This window comes from Mus caroli, unplaced genomic scaffold (genome assembly GCF_978045245.1).
Source record: "Mus caroli unplaced genomic scaffold, Mus_caroli_1 scaffold_8, whole genome shotgun sequence".
Taxonomy (NCBI): domain Eukaryota; kingdom Metazoa; phylum Chordata; class Mammalia; order Rodentia; family Muridae; genus Mus; species Mus caroli.
This window is the reverse complement of record NW_028227263.1, coordinates 109,447,691-109,468,603: the sequence shown is the minus strand read 5'-3', so window position 1 is coordinate 109,468,603 and position 20,913 is coordinate 109,447,691. Positions and strand designations below refer to the sequence as shown.

The window sequence follows — 20,913 nt, the reverse complement described above, 5'->3', positions numbered from 1 at the left end:
CAGTTTCTAGAATGTTTCCTACGATTTGTTTTTAATGGCAAACCTTTTTTCCTTCATCCAGACGTTTGCAAAAAAGTACAACCCAGGACACAAAATAATAAAATGAAATGCATGTCTTTCCGTACTGCAATTTGATCCAAAAAAAAAAAAAGGAAGAAGAAGAAGAAGAAGAAGAAGAAGAAGAAGAAGAAGAAGAAGAAGAAGAAGAAGAAGAAGAAGAAGAAGAAGAAGAAGAAGAAAAGAAAGAAAAACAGAAGAAAAAAAAGGAATGACTCATCAAAGCTGCAAAGGACATTTGTCTGCAGACACTTCCTGACCACTGATTCATCCGGCTGTGTGTGTTGTTTTTCTTTTCTTTTTTTTTTTTAAGCACACTTTAGATTACCATCCTCGGCAGCACTGGTCAGGCCTGGCGCTCTCTGACTGCATGCGGGCCGGCTAGGATTTCTCCCAGAGCGCAGAGTGACACCATGTGAATTGATTTTCCCTGCAGTGACCGCCCCAGTCTGACTGGCACCTCAGCTGCCTCCCAGCTCCTCTCATTAGGACGGTGGCGAAGGACAGCAGCTGGTGTCAGATTATAGAGGTGTTTTTAAGAAGAACACAGACCCTTCGAGGCGACGCTAAATCGCTCGAACGGTATAGTTGTGTGTTTGTTGTTTGTTTTGTTTTTGTTTCCTTTTGGGTTTTTCTGGACAAAGATGACTTTTGGGTTAGAAGGACCTCCAGCTATGGGAGCTTGAGGGATACGGGGGCCATTTCTAAAATCACTTTCTCCCACCTGCATTTCTTGGAAGTTCTTGTTACTGGGTAACAGTGTAGCAGCCATGTTCAAGGGCTGGGGGATTTTTTTTTTAATATATATATAGATAGATATCTTTTAAAATTCTTTTAAATGTTCTATACACTAGTGAGGGGTTGTACATGACTTTCCCCTTGGAATGCAGTTAGCAAACTGGTGAGCCCAGATGCATGATTTCAAACTGTAGAGAGGAGTGTAGCTCAGTGGGCGGCTCTGCTCAGTTGCCTTCCTCCTGGCCTTTGCCTCTCTCATCTGTGAGCTCAGCAAAGCTCCCAGCCTTGACAGCCGCAGCCTCCTCAACATTCCCAGAAGCCTCCGAGTCGACCCTGGAACGTTTGAACCTGCGGTCGGGATACTGGCTGTTGTCAAAAGGCATTCGATGGACGCAGAGGACGTGGGTCTTCAGGTTCCCCTTCTGCGAGGCACTGTAGGGACAGTAGTGACACTGGAAAGGCCTGTGACCTGTGGGGAAAGAAAGTGTCTAGTCAGCAGTGTGTCACACCTCAGTCACCACCCCTATCCTGAGCTTTAAGAGCAACACACTACCACCATCTATGACATCACAGCCACTTAGCAGACTTAAAGGAGAAGGGGAAGGGATGAAGCCAGTTAGACACATTGAGTGAGATTCAGACTCCCCTCCCATTCTGACCAGAATTTTTAGTCTTGACTTTCCAGAAGAGAGAACAGAAACCATTCAATATCTAGAACCATTTCAAGAAAACTAGATATTTACAGAACAAGAAACGAGGCAAACTATTCCATTTTTCACATTTATTTCTTGTGAGTGTGTATATACACATACACACACCTGTGCCCTTAGATTTATGCACACATGCCACAGATCACGTGTAGCTCTTGGAAGACCACTGTGGAAGCCCCTCGTCTCCTTTCACCACGTGGGTTTTGGGAATCGACTCAGACTCCCTGACTTGGCCACAAGCACGCTTACCGGCTGAGCCATCACCAGCGCCATCTCCCAGGTTTTTATTGACAGAATTCAAAGCTTTACTGAATTCTGATGTCAGGTGGCACGGAACAACCTATTGTAAGGTCCCCCCACCCCCCAACCATGCTGTTTATTTATTTATTTTTTTTTAAGTAAAACCATTCTTAATTTACCAGTGTGTACAAAAAAGAGACCATAAGCAGATTTGACCAGTTAACTACACATTGATGATTTTTGATACACCCAAACCCATTAAGTTTCTATAGTGAGTATCCATCCATATTTAAGTCTGAGGGTAAAGCCACTCCTGTTATACATCCTGAACTCTTTACTAATGTCAGACCAAGCATGAGGAGTAAATGTGTCTGGAGGGTAAGGGAAACAGATGCTGATTAGCCCTGCTTTAAGCAACACTGTAAAGAATGACTGGGCTGCACAGCTTTAGAAGTTAGGAGAGTCGGAGTGGGACAGAGGGACCACACGGATCAGGTAAAGGTCAGCCTGAGCATCGAATAAGTCATGTTTGGGGACAGGGCTGGAGAGATGGCTCAAGGGTTAAGAGAAGTGAGTGCTAGCACTTCCAGAGAACCCTAGCTCTGTTTCCAGCATCAGAACTGGGCAGTTCATAACCTGTAACTATCTCCAGAGAATACAACACCCTCTTCTGGCCTCTTAGGGCACTGTACTCACATACCACAGAGACACAGACACACAGAGACAGACACACATACACACATACACAGACACACACACAAATTGATATTAAAATAACCACAATAATATAATAATAATAATAATAATAATAATAATAATAATAATATTAGAGACTCGAAGAGTGACTCTAGAAATGACAGTTTTCTAGAAGAGCTCGCATGAGGAGCTACAGATAGATTCTTGAATTCTCAAGGAAGAGATCCCGCAAGTTTGATCTCTCTCTGCTCTGTGAACAGCAGTTAGCACCGTACACCAGGTTGAAAATTCTGTGTCTGCTTTAGAAAGTAACAGAGAGTCGAGTCTCATCTCTCTCATTCCAGGATGGTGTGGGTGTCTGTTCCCCAAAGCTCAGAAGCTGCACCACCCCTCTTCAGAGAGGAGCCCAGGCCCCAGACTTGTTTGGTTAAAAAAAAAAAAAGCGAACCAGCAAATAAGGGGGCCAATTCCCCAAACAGGCAAACAGCAGAGATAGGATGTGTTCCTGTATCAATCATGAAAAATGGTTCTGTGTGTATTTCCAAGGAGCCTTCCTCCCATTTACTTGTTCTCCCTCTCCCTCTCTTTCTCCTCCCTCCCCCCTCCTTTCTTTCCCTCTCTTTTTTTAGACTGCAATATGGGCTGGCCTTGAACTCCCTATTCTCCTGCTCCAAGCTCCCAGTGCTGGGCCCACACTAGCACATCTGCCAATGATACAATTCTGAGTCTCTTGCCTGTTCGGATGCATTTCGAATCCAGCTTTCCCTATATAGCTCAGGCTAACATCGAACTTTCTATGCCCCTGCCTCTGTCTCCTGAGTACTCTATCCTCCTGTCAGAGACCTGTGTCACCTTGTCTGGCTTTTCTGTTTCTTCCTCAGTGGGTTTTGATAGTGTGCTTCCCTCTCTCCCCCCCCCAACCCCCCCCCTTCTCTCAAGGCCAGGGGTCTCCACGGCTAACTCCTCCTGCCTGAGGGGTTTTTTACTTTATCATGCAGAACCAGTTGTGGTATGCAACAGACCTTGTCTGCCCTGTGAGCCTGGGAGTCTCTGAAGTATCCATACACTGCCACTTTCCAGCCTATGCCACCCAGAATGCACACCATGTGGAGAAGATCAATCTGGTATTTCTTTGTCCCAGATCCTTGCTGACTACCAATCTCAAAGACCTGGTCAGCACCCTGATGGTCCTGCCTGAGGGGCTTTCTAGGCCCCTTCAGAATATCCCCTTTGGGTTACACTAGACAGCTCAAATTCCCAGTGTCTGCACCCTATCTGAACCCACCTCTCATTCAAGGACAAGATCCATGTCACTATGATCCCCTAGGAAAAGGTCTCAGGTTCCCAGACTAGAGCCATAGACTCTCAACATCTCCAGTGCCCTAAAGTACTCGTATCTTCCTGTTTCATCTGGCCTAGGTTTGAGGGAATGGCTATAAACCCTGGATAGAGTTTTTGCTGCTTTTTTTTCCCCCTAAGGACGTAGCAACACAAGGCTTTCGGTGGCCAACTTTCACCTGCAAAAGCCATTCTGCAAATTCTTAAATGTTGGGAGGAAACACAGGGGAAAAAAATGCATTTGCCTTCTGCCCTTCCCAATGTGCTGCTGAGCAAGAACACAGAGAACCAGCAGCAGGACTGGCCCACCAGCGTGATGATTGCCGCCTGTGTTTCTGCCGCCTGGTTCTACCCTCGGGGCTTGGCCACCTTCCCATGGAAACAGAGAAGTCCCTGAGTGGGAGATGTGAGACTAGCATTGCTTCTTATTATTAGCATATATTAATTGCATAAGCTAATTGATTTCACGATGAGATTTTCATAGTTTTGCATCCTATACTTTGATCATATCCTCTGACTATTAACCTCTCGTGTTCCCAACACGTCCTGTTGGCCACTGGTTCCCTTCCCATCCTCAAATACACCCCTTCCATTTGATCTGGTTGCTGGGGATGCTCTCCTTGGAAGGGCTTATGGGATCCCAGTCAGCTTCTGGGTGAGTGAGTTATAACCCCTGAGTCTGGGTTCTTCTCATCAGTCATGAGATCACTGCTTCCTGGATTCGTTCCTGCCAAATGCTGTCTGCCATGTTGTGATACAGCTAGTAGCCTTTACAAGAGCCAAACAGAAGGCAGCTCTGTTCTCGTAGATCTCCAGAATAGTTAGGTACATAGACCTCTCTTCTTTATATAGTACTCAACCTTGGGAAGTTTGTTTAAGCAAAGGAAATCACACTAAGATAGACATCAGTCCTTGGGGAAACAAATGGAGAAGCCACGGTGTGTCCACTTCTCCTCCCTTGTTGGGACTCTAAATAGGGCTTACGTAAGGTTTAACAGATTTTGGGCAAGTGATCAGAATAACATTGAGTGCCTAAAACTCAATGACCTAATTCACGAAACCACCATCCCTGCATACACTAAAGGTATGTCCAGCTCTCACAAAAAAAAAAAAAAAAAGACCCATTTATAAATGGAAAGCTATAGAGCAGGAGAAAAATCAGCTTAGCATTAGTGCCTGTCAATACAGGAACAGTTGCAGGTCCTCCCAGAGGGTTCAGGGGTTGGGACTGGTGGGTGACAGAGCAGTTAAGAGTGAGCACTGCATCTGCAGAGGATGTGTGTTCAATTACCAGTTCCCATGTCCAGCAACTCACAATCGTCTGTAATTCTAGCTCCAGGGGATCTTACTCCCTCTTCTGGCCTTCAGGGATACTGCACTCACATGCCTAAACCCACACACATATAATTGAAAATAATTTTATAATTACAAAATAAAAGCAGAAATCATGGGGGAAGAAGACAATGGGGAACTTCAGAAACACTTTCAAGTATCATCCAAAGCTTTTCAGACTCCGGGTGACTCTTATAGATCTGGAATCAAGTCACTGATATAATTATTATAATTAATGTTTACTACCATAGCATGAAAAGTTTGGAGATAAAAGAAATTCAGATAATACGCCAATAATAATTTTAAAAGGCAACGTGTGGTAACCCAGAGGCCAGCAGACACACAGACACAACTGACCAAACACCGACTTTGTTTATGAATCAGCCTCGGTCACCAAGACCTTACAGAGCCCTCCACATGCATGTTGAGTATTTTGTTGAATGACCAATGCCTTTCATTGCATCGCCTGTTGGTATTGCTGAAATCACTCCCTTGAGGATCCCAGTCTCCAACCTTTGGATGCTACCTTCCTGCAAACCCTGTGCCCTCAGGGTCCATGCCTCGCCCCTTGAGCTAAGGTACAATACACAGAACCTTGAGTATCACCTCAGTTGGCAGGGAGTGGCTTTTTGAATTGGCCAACTTGACACAAAAGCACTTAGTTCACTTCCCTCACTAATCAATTTTTTAAATATTCATCAAGATTTGATCCTATGGTTACATTCTGAATCTTGATTTCTTGGTAGAGACAAAGATGATGGACGATTATTCTGGCAGATTCGGATACTTCCGTGGTCGGATCATTATTGGATTGGTTTGCTTTTTGAACGTCGTCGTGGGTGAAATGGAATCTGTGTGCAAATGCATCAGGAGCTCTGAATGCATTCACTGGAGGGGGTGATCTGAGTAGTGCTAGAATTTCAAGAAGTCTGGGTCATTCTACAGCCTTGTAAGTGGACATTTATAGATGATAATGATAGTAGCTTAAGACCCCAACAGCCTCACTCCATGGCTCTTTATAATCGCTTCTGGACATTTATCCTCAGAGTTGAACTCCATGGAAGTTTTGTCAAGAAGTCATATCACCTCCACTGTACACATGGGGAAGTTAAGACCCAGCCAACCTGAAGATCTGCACTCAGACCAAGCTTCCGATGCACACAGTGTACTCTGAATCTTTAATTCCCCAAATATGAGCAGGGACTTCCCTAGTGAGTTTCAGCTGTTGACTTCATGCAAACTAGAGTCACTCAGGAAGAAGCCATCACAATTGAGACATTGCCTTCATCGGACTGCCTTGGATGTAGCAGGTCACGCCCTGCTGAGGGTGGTGCCATTGCCTTGGCAAGTAGGTAGGTCTGAGCTACACTACATAAGGAAGCTAGCTGAGCCAGCCAAAGAGGAAGGAAAACAGATAGCAGGTACCCGAAAAAGCCATGCAATACCAAAACAAGAATCAAGGTTAAGTGTAAAGTTTAGCACACGGTGGTCAGATCCTTGATTCTCAAATGAAAGGTGCTCAAGACATTTTTACACACTCTACCAATTTCTGAATCAAGGCAAATCCCAGTTTCTGTCTCCCATCAGCCTATTTGAGGCCCCTTATATGGAACTGCCTCGCGTGTGTTGATGTCTGCTGTCTTTTGATGAGAGAATGACAGCAATGGATTTCAAATAAGGCCACAGTAGAGAACACCACAGAATACATCACTGTGCACATCCAGGTCTCACACTTGGACAACAGAAGGGGCTGAGAGGCACCCCTCCACTTAGGAGCCTTCTAATCCTGTCTCTGGGGTAGATAGAGACAGAGCAAAAACTTCATGTACAAATGGGGCACCTTACGAACAGGGATGAAGTTGGTTCAGTCATCAGGGGGACAGGGCTGTCCCTCAGTTGCCTACAAACTTCCATCTATCCATAGTGAGATGAAAGATTGGCCAAGGTACCCACCCTACTGTAGGAGACCACACATGAGCTGGTGACAGGTGTTCATGAGTTGCAGATAATGAGTACCGATCTCTTTAAAGCACAGTTGGGTCCAACAGTTCTAAGCCTAAGAAGGGTCTGACCCATTAGTTCCCACTGGACAGACCAATCAAGGTGGTGGCAGTGAGCAGCAGCATCCCATATTGGGGACAGCCTATGGTCGGGTATGAAAATGAAGGGCCCTTGGTCGGATACCTTCACTTGTTTTCTGGTGTCTTCCTCCTCTATAGGAGTGGTCAGGTTTAGGTCTGGCAAGGAGTTTGGAATCAGATTACCACTTCCCACCTTGGTTGCTGCTTAACAGTTGAAGGGATTGTCCCTCTCTGTCTGATCTGGATCCATTAACTGGATCCCCCTCCCCCAGTTGCCCATCCCACAGCCTCGGAAGTGAGATGTTTCAAGTTCAGAGGAACCAATGTCGGTGGATGCGTTTCATTGGGATGGCGTTTGGCAAACGCAGTTTGAAGCTTGCTGAGCACAGAATCCCCTGCTAGAAGGAGCTCCTGCAGATGGCAGGACTGGAGAGAGCCTGAGTCCAAACAGCCTTGTGAGACAGTGCCGTTTGTTGAAGGACCAGTAAGGATTCCAATAAGTCACCTAAGAGGCCCTCTTTCTATCCCTCTCTCCCCTACCTCGGAGATTACCACCCCCTGGCCATGTATGATGTCTCTCTACTCTCCAACTGCTCTCTACTGCTCCTTCCCTTGGGGTCTTTACACAGCCCTCCCCCAACATCCCAGTGTGTTCTTCCATTTTTGCCTTCACCTTATCCTTCAGCATAGGATACCTCTGCTTCTGGGATGACTTCTTGATTATTCTAACCCATCATTGTGGCTGTCAAAGACATGACTTCAGTCCCACTCTTAACATCAATAGCTGAACAAGTAAAATAGCCGTGCCTGCTCCTCTCCAAGACTAGTAACACCATGAGGACAGGGACCCTGGGGTTTTGTTGAGGGAGGAGTGGTTCATTTGCTTGCTTGCTTGCGTGCTTGCTTGCTTGCCTGCCTGCTTGTTCTGATATTGCTGTTAGCTATTACAACATGACTCAAGTTCATCACAGACATCAGTATTTTTCTAGCAGAAGATATGAATGAAACACGCAAGTGCTGGGACAGGGAGGGAGGGAGGGAAGGAGGGAGGGGGGAAGCACAGGGCCACTGGGAAAAGAGAGATCTCTCTGACATCCCTGACAGGGACGGGGGCAGGCAATGGAGGATTCTAGAAGAAGAAGAGGGTAGCTCAAGATGGGAAGTGAGAAGGTAGGATGCTCACAGGCCACTGGGACATCATCTCATGGGGAGAGAAAAGGTGATCAGCTTTTCCTAGTGCTAAGCCACCCCAGCCCTTGTCGGCCAGAGTCGGAGCCCCACACTGGAATGGTTCCAGATGGCCCCCATCATCCCCCACCCTCCTCTCTGGACCTCTTGCTTTGAGGCCATCAACATTTCCCATCACTGCCACGCGAAAAGTAAGTACATCGTACGTTAATTTGTATTGTCACTGCACTGTAGAGCCGTGGTAAAGAACACATTCATTTTTAATCCACTATGAATAATATATAAATATGTATACAATGTGGAGGGTCAAGAGGGGTGGGAAGAAAGCAAGCAGTACATTGTTTATGGTGAAAGTTGGGGAATGAGATATTTTTCTTACTTGCTACGATGGAAATAGCTATTCTTTCCCTACACCTAAGGGGGAGAGGAAAATGCCTGCCCTTGAGGGGCCATCCATTAGTTACAGTTCAGCAACGGGCAGCAGCTTCAGAGAGCTGCGGCTTGGTGCTTCCACACCTTCTGAACTGATGGCTTCTCTTGGGTATAGGGCAGAGGATGAGGCTGGGTGTCCGGTGGGTGGATGAGTGAATGGGTGGTCGGCCCCTGGCATTCATTAATGAACACACTCTTCGGAGCATGCTCAAAGCAGTCACCTTCATTGATTGGTTCGCCAGAAGACAGCAAAGGGGTAGGGGTCACAGGAAGATGACCCTCTTCCTCTTTCACAGGTATCGATAGAAGCCTGAGCCAAGGAGATTTTTGGTCAAGCTGATGCTAAGCACGTACTCATCTCTCTGACCTCTCTGGATGCTGCCTGCAAGCCCTTTTGCCAGAGGATTCTCTACGAATATATTCTAGGAGGTGTTCCATAGACACAATGAAAGTGTGTATAGTGTGTGTGTGTGTGGGGGGGGGTCTCATGTGCATGGACACAGGGCAGGACCCATAGAGGTCTCCAGAAGACCACCAGATCCTTGCACTGAGAACATAGGACAGCACTGGGATATTGGCTCAAGAGAGACGTTCATTCTTCAATGTGACAGTTGGTCCTGAGTGTCAACCTGATGGACTGAAAGACAGGAAGATTAGCAAGCATGCCTCTGGGCATGTCTTTGAAGAGCTTTCCAGATCCAATTAGACAGGGAGTCGTCCGACTTAATCGGTGGTTGAAATCACGGATGGGTTCATGATTTGACTAGATAGGTGGTGGAACTGAGGCGAGCAGGGGTTCCTAGGAGGAAAATGATCGTGCGGGAAGTGTCCTCCGGGGACTCGTCTGGCCCCTTCGGTGACCGCCCAGTTCTGCTTCCCGTCTACTATGAGGTGAACATCTGGGCTCTACAATGCCATCCCTGTGTGATGGATTCAAACTGTGAGCCAAAATAAGGCATTCTCCCTTTAGGATCTCTCAAGTACTTTGGTCACAGCTACAGCTGAGTATGAGCACTTACAAACAGTTGGCTCTAACACGGCCTCCCACTGTGGACACTAAAGTCTGTGGATCTACACCCTCTGTGTAAAACAGCAGCACCAACGTGGAACCTGTTCATACTCTTCCTCTTTCCTCCTTCCTTCTTTCTCCATCTCTTTTGTCTGCTGCTGCTGCTGTTATTGTTTTTGTTGTAAGACAGGCTCTCCCCATATAGCCCACTCTGGGCTCCAACATATGGCCTCATGTTCCCAAGTGCTAGGATTATAAGTATGTCTACACCTGACTTGTCACATACTTATAATCATGTCTAGGTTATTATTAAAATGCTAATAAACCTTATGAGCCCCTACCACTCTTGCAGTTCTGTTCACAGCACCCATAAGGGGTGGCCCGCAACCACCTAGAACTCCAAGGTCAGAGGTTCTGACGCCCTCTTCTGACCTCCACAAGCACTGTGCTCACATGTTCACACCCACATGCACACATAACTAAAATATAAGATGAGTCTTTAAGACATGATGGACATAATGAAAGTGGTATGTGAATAGCCATTATACTCTGCTGTTTGGAGCACGGCTAGAGGGAGAGACCTGTACTGCATGTTGCATGTTCAGTACAGACACGATCACCAAAGGTCCAGCTACACAACAATAAGTGAGATGCCAGGTAAACAATGGTATTCAAGAGAGACTAGAAGACAAGAAGAGTTGTGGGTTATGTCCGCATTCCACTTCATGTACTTGCATCCTTGATGGTGCTCAATATGTCCTTAAAAGCACATCTTGGGTTGTGAAAGTTTGCAGAATCCCTGCTCCCCGGCCCCCTTATGTTCAGTCTACCTGCAGATGTGTGGCTGGCCGATCTGAACATCCAAATAACTACATTTCCATCCTGCACCCACATCGGCGTGTTGTTTTCTAAAGGGAGCAAGGGTGGCGTGGGGAGAGGCAGCCTTCACGGCTGTCTCCCACAGGGCAGAAGGCTTGGGAGGAGCTGCCTCCCATAGCCACAGAGGAGGTTGATGACAATACAATGACATCTAAGCCGAAGCCCACTGGACCCCCAAAACAACTTTTCGCACAACACACGCTAATAAAGTAGGAAAATGGCTTTACCTACAGAGCCAACTAGGATAGGTTAGACAATCACCTCCCCAATGCACACGTGCCTGTGCCTGGGGGAAAGCCATGGGGCAGGGCTCTATTAAATGCAGGTTCAAGGACAGGTCTGGCCTTTGAGGTGATGGTTTGGTTTTCCTGGGTCCCCTGTCATCATATTCTGCTCTCTCTAAGCTCACAGTTTTGACCCTGATGTTGTGGAGTCCTAGTCTAGAATGCCTAGAAGATTCTTGGTCCAGGTTCAGGGCCTGCAGGGCAATGAGGCTGCTTAACTTATACCAACAGGGGCCTCCAAGAAGAGCGGCTTCCTTGGTTGATTATATTACACTTCCTAAAATTTCCCCCTAATTCTGAGTAGGTAAGAATGCTCCAATCAGGTATGTAATTCATGTTTTCCATTTTAAAAAAAAAAAAAAATTCTTTCATCTAATCAAAGACGCTAAAACACTTTGGAATAGTACAAATAATTTCATGTTTTAAATTCCAAGTGATTTGGGTTTTAATTTAAAAGGCTACTCAAAAGCATATTCATTATAAAAGTGGAGTCTTATCCAGGTGGTAACTCACTGGCAACATCACTGAGAAATCATGTTTAGATTAATATGCAGACAGACTATGGGTGTGTTATATAAAGTACCCCTGCATATATTTTGATCATGGTCCTACAGGTCTTTTATGCTGTTTATCAACCAAGAGGGTCTAGAAAGATTGAAACTGGTTTCTAATGCCATTCTCAAGAAAATGTTCGGGAACGGGGGGAGAGGGAGGCAGATGGGGAAACCTCTCTCTCTCGGTGAGGTCACAGTCCCACAGATTCCCCAATTTGTCACATCACAGCATCTGTGACCAAGAGTTCATCAAAGGCAGGCCTATGGGGTAGCATTTCAGAGGCACACTGTAACAAGCCCTTTGGAGAAGTGGTTGAGGACTGGAGAATATACAAGATGATCCCAGAACATTTGGTGCTGTGAAATAAATTGTTGCTTTTTAAAGCCTCCATTAAAAGGTGCACAAGGGCATCTCCAAACAGCGTGGAGCCAGAAAGGAGCCCCGAAGGCTCAAATGCAGAACATTTTCAACTCAAAGTAAATAATATCGCCCCAAATCATAGCCTAATATATAAAATAAATATCCACAAGTCACACTGACATAAATGATTGAATCAGTAAATATGTAGGGAAGGATCTGTAAATGTGAATCGCAAATAATTCATGTAGACCTTGACTACTGAGGGAGGCAGAGACAGGGTCCCATCCTGAGGCATGGGGTGTCTGGCACATAGAGGGGGGCAGTGTTACTGTGCAGAACTCTAAGTGAACACTACCTTAGCCAGGTGCTCAAGGTCACAGTGGCAGGCATCCTTGATTAGGTACAAGAAGGACACTCTGGGTTTGTCATCTTTCTTCCCCAAACCCAGAGCTCCAGTCTAAACATGAGAAATTACAGCCAAGGGACATCTTACAAGGCACAGTGCTCAGGACAGCCAAGGTGATCACAGACAGAAGACCCTGAGATCTCACAGCTGGGAAGAGTGGAGGATACACGACACCTCACGCAACGTGGCCTTCCCAAATGAGAGCTCGGAACGGAGCGTGGACATTGACTAAAACCCAAGGCAGTCTGCGTAAAACGCCAGCTGACTTAACAGCAGTGTATCAATATTGGTTCATCACTTGTGATGGATGTAATTCAGTCATGTATAAGACGTTCAGGATAGAAGGAAATGGCCGAGAGACCCGTACATCTCCTCACTACCTGGGAGTGTGTTTTGTTGGTCTAAATCGGTACTAAAATAAAAGACTTTCAAAGTTCTCTTCCGTGCCATCTATCATTAGCTGATGGCGAAACCTAGAGCTGATGCTCCGTAGCAGAAAAATCCCAACACCTAACTTCAGACTAAAAGTAACCACAGCTAAAAGTATGGCCCTGGTGCAAGACGCTAGCAGGTCGGAGCTGGTGGAGATGGCTCAGTGGTGAAGAGCACTTGCCGCTCTTGCACGGGATACAGCTTGGGTTCTCAGCGCATCTGTTGTCTCCTGATCTGATACCCTCTGGCTTCCGGGGACGCCTGCACATACATACACTTGGGCACAAGCACATACAAATTATAGAAACGTGTATAAGATAATAAACCTGGTAGGTGGCTTGCAAATTATCCTGATAAGACAAACTTGATGGGCTTAAGGAGGAAGCATCATACCACCCCTACCCCAGACCTGCTACCTAGGGTCACAGGAGGTATCAGCATGGAGCCCTGGTAGTTTTGATTTCTGAATCAAAGCAGTTAAAGTAGAGGCTCTCAAGTCATAACCAGACCTTGCCTGACTGGGGCTGTGTGCCCCTTTGGGAGGCGACTTCATCCCTTGGATCTCAGGGATGTAAAATGGGTGTCATAATACTGATCAAAGATAAGACACGGGTCGGTTTGTGATTTGGGTGGACTGAGAGAAAGTCTGTAAAATATTTAGCACTTGGCTCATAAGAAGAGTCAAATAAATCTTCCCTGGGTGTGGTTAGGATATCTAAACACTTCCTCTCTGAAGTTCCCATGGAGGAGGGGGACTCTGAGACTCTGAGAGGATGCATGCTTGGCCAGGGATACCAAACTTTGGCTGTGTAGTCAGAGCTGAATGACCGTGGGCCTGTAGCTTTGGGCTCAGGCTGGGAAGAACTCCAACAGGAGAAGCTGCAGAAAAGGGTCTTTGGCTAGCGGGGGCTTTGCCAGGCACAGTCTACAAGAGTCCAGACCACCATGCCCACATTGCAAGCAACCCTGGGCACTGCAAGGGCCCCCTGCCATGCTCCCTTGTCCTTCACACACACACACACACACACACACACACACACACACACACACACACACGTTCTTTGCTCTCTTCCCAGGCAGCTTCAACTCCCATGCCCAGACCACTCCCTGTGGTTCCAAGTCACACCACATTTATTTGTTTGCCTCTGGCAGCCATGGTCTGTGGAGCCACCAGCCTGCCTGGGTGGTCAGCCAGCCGGCGGCATGAGCTCCATAGCCACTATTGATCTGGGATCTTAAATCATCCCCGGATTTTATGAAAACATTTACGTTTATCATTAAATAACCTTCAAAGGGTCGATGATCTTACTTTCCTTCCTTCTTTCTTTCTTTTTTTATTTTTTTTTGAAGATTTTCAGATGTGTAATATAATAATACTCTAATGAGACTCTGGGTTTGTCTCTGGGCAAGTGCATTTAATATTGAAGGAATTGCTAAGAGAGGCCACACGAAGGCGACGCGGGCCTTAGGGTGATGTACACCCCAGGAGAGGGGCAGCTGGCAACTTCCACACTCGTCAGGACACTTTGCTGTCTGTAGCACGTGGGGGTGTGGACACTGTGCTAAGCAATTTTGAGGTTCACAAACTTAGGATAAAAGAAAAAGTGACTCAGGGATATATGCTATGACTCAAACACAGCTATCTTAGTTGTTTTTATGTTTTTTTAATATATCGATTTCAAGATATTAAACAAAATAAAGGCGCTATTCAGGAGGCAAACATGAGAGCGACTCTAACATCAGCAGCTGTAGCACCTGCTAGTCATACCGGCCTCTCAGCCTCCGGGGTGATGACTCTGATACCTAAGCCCCTAGGCAAATGGAAGGAATTCCTGAGGCACTAACTGCCAGCCCTGGGTTGGGTAAATCTTGCTAAAGAACAACTAAGATCACAGAGCCAATGGACTCCTTCAGAGTAATGGGGAGAGCTCTCAGCCATACCCACCTGCCAGCATGAAGCCCCATCTGCACTTGTGTGCACCCCTTCTCCATGGCCATTCATAGGTCCTTGTTTGTCTTGTCTCCTTTGCCTGGCTGTCTAACTTACCATCCCTTCCTGTGATGTATACTGCTGCCATTGACTTTAGAAAAGTGTCCCCTCTTGTGCCCGGAGCCCCCAGTGAAGCTGTCACAACACCACACCATCTCCCCCTTACAACCCATGATCTCCTCTTTCTTGTCAAAGGCATGAAACAGGCACCTGAGCATGTCCTACCTGGCAAAGCTTCCAAAATTATGGGTCCCTCCCTTCCCCAGTAACTTGGGAACCTTAGCAGCTCTAAGCATAATAGTGGCTGGATAAAGAAGGAAGCTGGAGGCTTCCCTGGGGTGAGCAATCCCCTCTGCCTAACTCTTATTCTTCACTTTAAGGAGCTGGGAACAACCTGGTGGGAGTGAGAAATAGGTCCTAACAAGGCGGATCTTGGACCATCTCTTCCCAACTTCTGGCCTCAGGGAGCTCACAAACTCTTCCTTGCTCTCCTCTCCTCTCTGCTCCTCCCCATGGTCCCAGACAGCTTCCTTCTTCCCTTCTTCTTCAAGGCTGCCTCTCTTAATGGGTGACACCACACACACACACACACACACACACACACACACAGAGAGAGAGAGAGAGAGAGAGAGAGAGAGAGAGAGAGAGTCATCCCTGCAGGCTCTCCCTATATATAGTCTTGTGTTATATCCCATGGATTGCTCAGCCCGCTTAGTGAGTTTCCTCTCAGGGAAAGCCCCAGTGCCCTGTGGCTGGATCACTTCTGTTCCTATGGTCTCCAATCTCATGAACAGTACTTCAGATCTTGATCAAATTCAAATGTACTTACTGTGCTCCATGGGTTGGTGTTGGGGAGTGTGTGGGGAGTGTGTGGGGAGTTCATTTTGAGGGGAGCTGTGATAGCGCCACCTTCCCCGACCCTGTGCCTCATAGCCCCAAAGCTACCCCATGCAGTAGGTCACCTGTGGTCTCACCTCAACTACAAAGTCTCTGGAGTCACCCTACCCAGACTCCACCCCACACCCCAACACACATTTTTTTCTAATGTCCCAATACTATTTTTGAAAAGTTCAAGAATGCTGCCTTATGTTAAAAAGGCACCACACACACACACACACACACACACACACACCACACCACACACCACACACACAAAGCCAAACAAACAAACAAACAAAAGATTTCATACTAAAATATGGTTTTCCAGTTCCCCTAGAGAAGTCAGAAGGTCTGGCAAGATCTTCCAGGAGGCAGCAGATAGCGCACCCACCCCCCCCCCCACGCCACCCCTGGAATGCACTATGTGTGCCCATGCAGGCGCTGCCAGCATCAGGGTTTTATCTCAGCTTTACAAGGTCCTGTGTACAAGCCCAGCCTTACCTTGCAGTGAGTGGGTGGGAGGGAGGGGTGAGGGTTTTACATCCTTCTCAGCACCAGATGGGCCTCATTCCTGTACACACCCAGTGAAACAAGCAAGTGGGTGGTCGTGGCCTGTTCCCTGGCTTCCTGTTTTCCATTGTGTCTCTGAAAATGAACACATCAGCTCTTCCTTCTAGTTTCTGGTTTGCGGTAGAGTTTAAGTGGGGGAGGGGCGACCAATATGGCAAGGAGGCTTGTGCCAAGGGTGTGCACTGCATCCCATTTGAAAGACACAGTGGTCAGAGGGAGGGACAGCTCTAATACAGTGAATAAGGAGGCAGCCTACCAAAAGTTGTTCTCTAAGATTACCTGTGATAATCCACGACTTACACACAGCACTCATCAAAACTAGCACGATTCCTGTAGGGTGGGGAGTCCCTGTGGATGGCACCTCTCTAGAAACTGGGGTCACCTTCTGCCAGATGCAGTGCCATTCTAGGTCCTGAGGTCAGAGAATGTGTGAGAGAGAATTAGAGACACCCCTTTCCTTAAAGGAATCCCTGCCTGCTGGTCACCCACCCCCGGGGCCTTCATCCACGGGAGATGCATGGACAGGATATTTTGAAATCTGAATTTTCTTAGCGTGCTCCCTTCCCTGCAACCAGGTCTGGAACAATAGGAAATGGTGTAGAAAAAAGACAGAAACATAAACTTTCAGACTGCTGGCTGCTACTGTGGCACGCCTATGAATGAGTGAGTGAATGAATGAATGAATGAATAGTGCCCTCAGAAAGGTAGCTATCTCCCCACCTCACCCCTCTCTCATGGAGTCGCAAAAGAAATGCAATTCCTTTCTTCTCTTTTCTTCCTCCTAATAAAAGGCTCTTTCTAAAAATCAAAGGTGTCAGACTTTGCTCTCCCTTGCTGGTGTGATCCAGAAGATGGCTGAGGAATGACAGATGTCGGCATCCAGCTGCAATGAAGCATGCAAAAGTTTCTCTCTAATCCACTTATTTCTCTGTAGTCACGTAAACCAAAACAAATGGGCAGGGCTTTACATTAGGGCGGCAGGGTGGGGGTGGGAGGGACCCAAAGCCACAGCAGTAGGACTTCCATTGCATAATGCAGCCTCCTCCACGCCATCTTGCTATGATTTTTCCCTCTGCAGAAGGAAAAAAAAAAATCTCCCTATAGCGTGAAAGGGTCCCTCAATGCAGGGGATCCAGAGAGTCAGCTCCTATGTCCTTTTGTCCCATACAAGATGACATTTCCCAAAGGGGCAGTTGTAAAGGCAGGATAGGGGCGTCATTAGCACAGGGAGGCCGCAGAACAAGCACCCACACGCAGGTACACACAAGCACCCTGTGACACACACATCACACACCAACACCCTGCTAAACTAACAGGATCGGTTTAATCACCAGCACCGTCGTTTTCAACTACTTGAATAAATCCAGGGGAATTATAAACGAAGCCCGTGTGTAATTAAAGTGAGGGTTGTTAGACTCTTCATTTAATAAAACACTTGAAAAGAAAAAGCCCTGGTAGGTCTTTTTCAATGCCAGGGGAAGCAGAAGGGGAGGGGCGCACGCGCGTAGGCGAGAGAGGCCGGCCTCTTTTAGCGTGTAGCTGCGCCCACCTTGTGAACCCATTCCCCTTTCAATCTTGTAAGGAGCTGGGAGGGCGAGGATCGGGTCTGGGGCTCTGTCACCCGCCAGCAGTTGTAACAGCTGCGAAGCGCTCGTTTCAGTGCAGGCGGCAAGGAGAGATGTGACGGATTTCGCCCATGGCAGAATGGCGTTCCGTTTCTGGCCCTTCAGGCAAAAACAGTAAAAGAAAATTCGAGATTTCCCCCCTTAAACTTCCCACAACAACCTCAGCAGAGCCACATGACTCGCCTTCTACAATCTTCCCTGGTGTGCTCACTGCTACTTTGGCAGGGACTCAGAATTACTGTTACATAAATTCCATCTGATGCCAGAGAGACCATCTGTGAGCGGGAGCTGCTTCACCTACGTCTGCCTGCAAAGCCACTCTCCCCGAGACAAGGGAGAAGGGGGGAAAAGAATTTGATTAATTTGCAGAATGCTTGTGATTTGCTCATATATTATTATAACTCCTCATCAGCACATGACAAATCCCCAGCCCTGGGTGCAGGCACCCGTTTGATTCCAGCAGTTTCTTGCGTCGACACCTGACAGACTGCGGAGCTTCTAATGACTTTCAGATGCTTACAAACAGTGATTCTATCTTCAGAATAAAAAAAGGGGGAAAAATCCATAGGAAGAAAAGAGGAGTGAACGTCTTCCTCTGGCGCAGTTCCTTCCTGGGTACTAACATTGATTTAATTGGGAGGGTGGCTGAAGCTTCTAGGAAGGGGCCCTCCCGGGCCCCACCACGGCTATGACCACACTGCACATAGAAACAAAGACCCCCAGATTCTGGAGGGCAAGTCAGCCGAGGCCACACTCGGGTGATGCCAGACGGTGCCCAGGTGCCGGCCAAGGCTAAGACGGGGTGCTCTCTCCCAGCCTCTGCGTTTCAGAACCCTGGTAATTTTGTCCACTTTTAACACACCGGTCATCTCTCGGCTTCTACACACACACACATCTGTGTGCTGACTGCAGTTTGGTTCCCGCCTCCCCCCCCCCTCCTCCTCTTCTTTGCTTTTAAAACTCTGATTATGCCTCCAAACCTCTGCCTCTGTGCTTGATTGCCTGTTTTAGATTAGAGATTTTTAGCCAGGAGACAAAGACTTCCGAATGCACATTAGTCCTGTGTATGAGGACCCACAGAAGGAAAAGCGATAAAACGCAACGTGCCATCTGTCCACAAACAATAACCTGTGTGTTTGGAGGCTCACAAATTACTTAGCACAGAACCTTCCCAAATTACAGAGCCTTGAGACAGAGCAGAGCTGCGAGCGAGACCCTCTTTGATGTCCTTCGGTATTTCCCACCCCCTTGTGCTCGCCCCCCAAATTGATTGCTAACAGTTGAGGAATGTCTCCGTGACAAGTAGATTTTTATTATCTGCATCTTCCCGGTTACATTTGGCCTGGGACCCCAGCAGGCGTGGCTCCCCCCAGCTGCAGCTGCTTGGGACAAGGGGCCCAGATGCAGTCTGTCTCCTGCGTGTGGTTGTGAGCTTGGGGGGGGGGAGGGTCTCCTGATCAGGTCCCCGTTTGATACAGAAAGATCCCAATCAACTCTGCCTGCCCAGAGAGCCAGTCAGATGGCTCTGCTCAGGAAAAATAGTCAAGGTTTTGTTGGAGACAAGGTTAGTCTGTTCAAATTGCCCTGTTGCCCACCTTCAGCCTTCTCTCCAGAAACATCGTCTGATACCCGTCCTTGTTCTGACTCTAGGAAACAACCTCAGGAGCCCACGGGCCCTCAAAGACTCATAATGGTTAGCCAGTGTCTGTGGTTCCTCTAGAAAAATGCCTTATAAAATGATATAGTAAAATGGAAGGCAGGGAAGAGCACGCATTGCTAAAGGAAGGGAGGATTTCTGTTTGCGGCTAGCTAGCAGGTTGACTGGCACTCCGTGCCTTTTGTTTGTAGGACACAACAGCTGTCTCAGCTAAGCTGGCCCAACCCTTGTGTGCCCCCCCCCCGTGGCAAATCCTCCCACTTCCTGGAAGTGGAAACTGAGGTTCTGAGAGAGTCCAGTGTGAGTCTTGGGGAAGTTGTGGCGGCTGACTCCTGAAACTAGGCAATGGCTGGCTCTGGGCCACAGATGAACCCCCAGGTCCTGTTTTAAAGATAAGACCTAAAGCAGCAGGAGGGATTAGTGGCATCCAGGGAAAAATGCCCTGTGGTTTCTAGGAACAACCAGACAAGGGTGTCTGTTATGTCTATATATGTCTAATATATGTCTATATTAACCCTGTTAATGTCTTAACAGGGTTTCCAAATAGACACATCAATACACACATGAACACATAGACACACACACACACTCAGAGAGAGAGAGAAAGAGAGAGAGAGAGAGAGAGAGAGAGAGAGAGAGAGAGAGAGAGAGAGAGTGAGAGAGAAAGATTCAATATTCCAAGTCTGCTCTGGACAGGGGGACTTTTGCCTCTACTTGGGGGTTCAGTCTTATAGGAATGTATAACCCTCGACTGTCCAGCAAAGCCAGGCAGCTGGTAGCCTAGTAGATGATGGTGATCAGGTAGATAACCCATCAGGAGTCCTGGAGGTTCTGAGAATGCACTAGTTTTCATGGTAGACTCTTTAAATCTGAACTCAATGGAGACAAACTTTAAGTAAGGTTTGGCTGGAATGCACTGGGGTGGGAGCATGTCACATGTCATGGGAGTTCAAAGAAACGGATATTTATTTGTTTTAATACGCGATGCCAAATGGCGAGCCACACTGCCATCCCAGCATCTCAGTTGCTTTCTGGTTCCGACAAAGACACCGGTCCTGTGTTTCTCAGTCTCAAATCACAGGCAAGGACATTCTATGGGTGTGTTTGTTTGTTTGTTTGTTTGTTTTCTGCCATTGCATGTGGATCCAGGTTTATAGTTAGCAAATCCCACGTGTAACACAGAGAGATGGAGAAGGAACTTCAGGGGGCTTCAGCTGGCCAGAGAGGGTGGCCTCTCATCACTACTGCCTGTCCGTATTCTAGCCTGGAGCTCACTGTAGATCTCAGTCTTGAAGTCTTAATCCTCCTGCCTCAGCCTCCTGCACTTGGAGATCAAATGTGTACACAAACATATGCTGCCTTGATTTTAATTCTTTGATATATTTTTGACATAGGTCTTACTATGTGGCCAGGACTACCCTCCAGTGATTCTCCTGTCTCAGCCTCCCAGGTGCT

General features: G+C 47.2%; 1 protein-coding gene across 4 annotated transcripts in view; it reads right to left on the bottom strand.

Annotated features, from left to right (window-relative positions):
- Nucleotides 1-934: 934 nt before the first annotated feature.
- Znf536 (zinc finger protein 536) overlaps nt 935-20,913 on the bottom strand; it is a 458,344-nt gene continuing 438,365 nt past the window's right edge. For all 4 annotated transcript variants that reach the window (XM_029479861.2, XM_029479862.2, XM_085841877.1 and 1 more), the window contains exon 7: nt 935-1,264. In XM_029479861.2, the coding sequence (XP_029335721.1) occupies nt 1,020-1,264 (245 nt within the window). In that variant the 3' untranslated portion in view covers nt 935-1,019. The remainder of the gene's footprint in view (nt 1,265-20,913) is intronic.